This window comes from Cyprinodon variegatus, unplaced genomic scaffold (genome assembly GCF_000732505.1).
Source record: "Cyprinodon variegatus isolate N-32 unplaced genomic scaffold, C_variegatus-1.0 Scaffold239, whole genome shotgun sequence".
Taxonomy (NCBI): Eukaryota; Metazoa; Chordata; class Actinopteri; order Cyprinodontiformes; family Cyprinodontidae; genus Cyprinodon; species Cyprinodon variegatus.
In genome coordinates, this window is record NW_015150692.1 from 1,056,864 (window position 1) to 1,060,947 (window position 4,084).

Consider the following 4,084-nt stretch of genomic DNA (forward strand, 5'->3'; position numbering starts at 1 on the left):
CTATGAACTTTCTCTGTTGTGGTTTCAGGTGCTGCACCGACTGGCTGTGGTTTGTAGAAGGAGCCAGCATTTATTTTTTTTTTTTTGTATGACTTTTCAAAATCTAAGTACAGAGCAGAGAGACAGAACAAAAAAAAATCTGTGCAGGTCTGTCCACCCTCAGTGTGACATTGGGAAAAATCTAATCAGAGATTTAAAAAGTCGTATGCAGTCGGTGTTTTCTGGCCTTAACAGAGTTTTTTAAGTGGCAAAGATGCCCCAGTATCCAGTCTGTTAGAATTATTTTTACTGTTTGTGTACTGTATGCCAGTTAAACCCTAATTATGATCGCCTTATGCACGTTAAGGCTCATGTCTCCCAAGCAGTTTATCCAATTAAGACACAATTTGGAAATTAAATGAGAGTTTTCAGACAGAGTTGATGACTCTTAACAGTGAGCAGTCTTTCTTGGGGCATTCAGAATGGCCTCAATCTAAAAACACAGTGTCATATTTTGGTATGTTTGGACTGAGGGAAGTCTCTTCATCTTACAAACATGTGTTTGATGTAATGGTGTGATAATGGGGAAGGCAGGCTGTCTGCATAAAATGATTCTTTACCTGTGACTCGGAGCTGCTGCTGATTCTCTGATGAAGCAAGTACGATGTTACCATAGCATCTGTCCAGCCTCCCCGGTCTGAGTAAGATTACAATTCTGTAAAAGCTGTTGCCTTGTTTTCTAACTATTTAATGCATACAGCTTATAAAGTGATATTTGTTTATTACCCAGATAAATATGTCTTAAAGCATGCCTCCTGCATTTATTATGAAGGAAATGAGGCTAATTGCATTATGTTCATTATCTTTTTTGTCCCCTACAGAACCCCAAAAGCCACATGAGGTGGAAGCTCTGGCCATCCAACATCTCTTTAACCAGGGGAGGAGGTCCCGTCAGGACCAGGAGGAATTAGTCCCTCAGTGGACTGAGGAGGATCAGATGGAACCAGAAAATTCATCTCCTATTAAAGAACTGGGGGAACCGGGGCCTCCGTGGATTAAAGAGGAAGATGATCCAGAGCTGCCACTGATCAAAGAAGAAAATGAGGAACCTGAGACTAAATGGGCTGCAGAGGAACAGAAGGAACCAGGTTTGCAACTGATGGAAAAACGGAATGAACCAGAACCTCATTGGAATAGAAAGGAAAAGGAGAAAGCAGAATCTCCACTTTTTGAACTTAAGAGGAAACCAGATTGTTCACTGCAGAAACATGAAGTGTGTCTACTAGAGCATTCAGCACCTAGACAGGACCAGGAGGAAAAGCAGCCTGTCCAGAAGCAGTCCGTCACTTTTATGGAGACCTTTACTTTTCAGGAAGTGGATCTGAGTGAAAGCGAACCAAGAATTGATCAGCTCCTCTTTCATATCGCTCCTGTAGTTGAGACTAGAGATCAGAAAGAAAGTAGCTCCACTATGTCACAGAGTCGGTTTCAAAATTACACAAAAAGAGGGTCTCTGAACTGTGACATTTGTGGAAGATCCTTTAAGAGAAGGTATAACATGAAAAGGCATTACACCTCCCACACAGGTGAGAAACCTTTTTTATGTCAGACATGTGGAAAAGGTTTCTCTACAATGGGTAGTTTAGAATATCACATCAGGACACACACAGGGGAGAGACCTTTTCCATGTCAAATATGCAAGAAAGGTTTCTCTTCGATGAGTAATTTAAAGGATCACATCAGGACTCACACAGGCGAGCGACCTTTTTCTTGTGGGACATGTGGAAAACGTTTCTCTAAAGTTTATAATTTAAATGTTCACATTAAAACCCACAAAGGTTAGAAGTCTTTTTCAAGTAAATTATGCAGAAAAGATTTCCTTCCGATTGATGATTTAAATGATACCATTGTAACTAGGGCTTTTTTTTTCATTTTGCAAACATATTTATCTGTCGATTAAATTTTTTGATAAATCTATTAATAACCGGATAGCCAAAGGTTCCTTAAAGAACATATTTTACGAAAGTAAACCAGGTGAAACTAAAACTTTTCAACTTCAGTTCTTGTTAGAGCATATTGATACAGTGTTTCCCATTAATGAATGAGTTTGGGCTGCCACAGTCTGATATAGACACACAGAGAGAGAAAATAACACCAATAAAAAGATCCAAACAAACTGATGATTTTATTCCTTTTTTGAGAACATACTTCTCACTCACCTGTAGTTATGATGTCATGTGAGGTTTCATGTGATGCTGTGTGTTGCCAAACTGCAACCTGAGAGAAATACTGCAGCTACAGAAACTCTGGGGAGCCAAAAATGCGCTGTTAAAAAAAGTGATAAAATTTTTATTTCTTTTTAATGGTCCGAGGCTAAAGATTCAAATGCATTAATTTATTGGATTTTTTGCCATGGCCCAATTGGCACATTAAATTTCCATATGAAAGAAAAGCCAGAAATTAATAACGTATTTTTCTGACTATAAATTGCACTTTTTCACCGGGGGTGCAACCTGTACTTCAGATTAATGAAGATTATACCATATATATTGATTTACAGTAATAAAACAGTTCTATAAGACAAAAGAAAAGGGAAATGCAATGCATTATGGGCACTTTACTATGGTGGCCTGAGCTGAATAAAAAAAAAAAAAAACGCAATAAAAAATAACAATATAACTGATAACAATACAACAGATGTCAAAAAGTGCGCTCTTATAAATCTTTTTAATGCGAGGTGGTGCCTGCATGTTCCTGAGATTTATCAATGGTTTAAATTTCATCATAATGTGTATTTTGGCTGGTGTGAGAGAATTTGTAATGTGTTATCCATGTCATCCAGATCAACCCTTCCTTTTAAAAATCCATAACTGTGATGTGAACTGTATCCTCTGTCTTCAGGAAATGTCATCCATGATGATGATGATGATGATGATGATGAAATGTCAATAAATCCATAAAGTGTGGAAAGAAATCTCTTCATTCATTCTGAACTCCATTATTGAGGAGTTTTAGTTTGTTTTGGTTTTATTAGGGGAACACATAAAATCTTTAGTGGTAGAACTTGCTCTGCCCCAAATATCTTGGTAACAAATGTAAAGTTTCTAAACCCAATTTTCTTGTTTGTTTCACAAAGACAAATAAAAAACTTATTTTAACTTTAGATCTGTGCTCTAAGTTTGTCTTTTATTGATACTGACTTTGAAAATACAGCTGCTTTAACTACTGACCCCTGGCTCTAATTGTTTATTCTTTAAAATTTGTTTCTCTGTTGAAACTGGGATGAGTCATTAGTGTTACCTGGCAGCTGCAGCAGTCTGTGGGGCTCTTTGAAGGGATAAGTCTGTGTGAAAAATTATCAAGTTTTTACGGCAGAGCTCAAAATCTAAGGCTGATTCTGAATATTTCAAATTCCACATCCTGTTTGTACCCCTTATTACTTCAACATTCTCAGAGTCAACAGTAAGAACCCTATCTCTGGTGAGAAAAGAACTTTGAACTGAATCTGGACACCCTTTAGCTTTACTGAGTCAAAATCTGGGCTCCCTTTAATAAAGCTGGTTTAACAAACTCAGATTCCGAAATCCGCTACTCTAAACTAATCTAGCTTAGGGTCGGGAAGTCTTGAGTTTTCGGTTTCACAAGAGCTGTTATGAATTAGTTCAATCAACTCTAATAGGCTCCACTCAGAGTTAAGCGCATGTGTGACAAGTTTAAAAAGCCATCATCAGAGCCCTGATTTGACGAGTCACCATGGCAACAGAAGTGCCTATTTCACCCTACTCGAGCTGGAAATTTTATAATGAAGAAATAAAAAATGGAGAATGTGTTTAAAAGACAAAGCGCTACATCTACATAGGAGAGAAAGATGGCACAGGAGAAAACTGCTGCTCGAGTTAAGGTGTAGGTTTATATGAAGTGGTTTATGGCAGACCGTTTCTACATGTATTAAAAGCTCTCTGCTCTCTGTTATTCCATTTGTAGATCACTAAAATGAAATTCTTCCTCATGAAAACCACACTCCTAAACTGAAAAATCTTCTAAATTACATTTTTGCAGTAGAACCTGAATTTCATAAAGTAAAAAAAACAAATGATACTAGCAA

The 4,084-nt window shown here is 37.4% G+C and overlaps 1 protein-coding gene across 1 annotated transcript in view; it reads left to right on the forward strand.

Moving 5' to 3' along the window:
- The window catches only part of LOC107089118 (zinc finger protein 691-like), a 5,012-nt gene extending 2,980 nt beyond the window's left edge, over window positions 1-2,032 (forward strand). The window contains exon 2 of the mRNA XM_015381686.1: window positions 861-2,032. Coding sequence (XP_015237172.1) covers window positions 861-1,822 — 962 coding nt within the window. The 3' untranslated portion in view covers window positions 1,823-2,032. The remainder of the gene's footprint in view (window positions 1-860) is intronic.
- The last annotated feature ends 2,052 nt before the right edge of the window (window positions 2,033-4,084 follow it).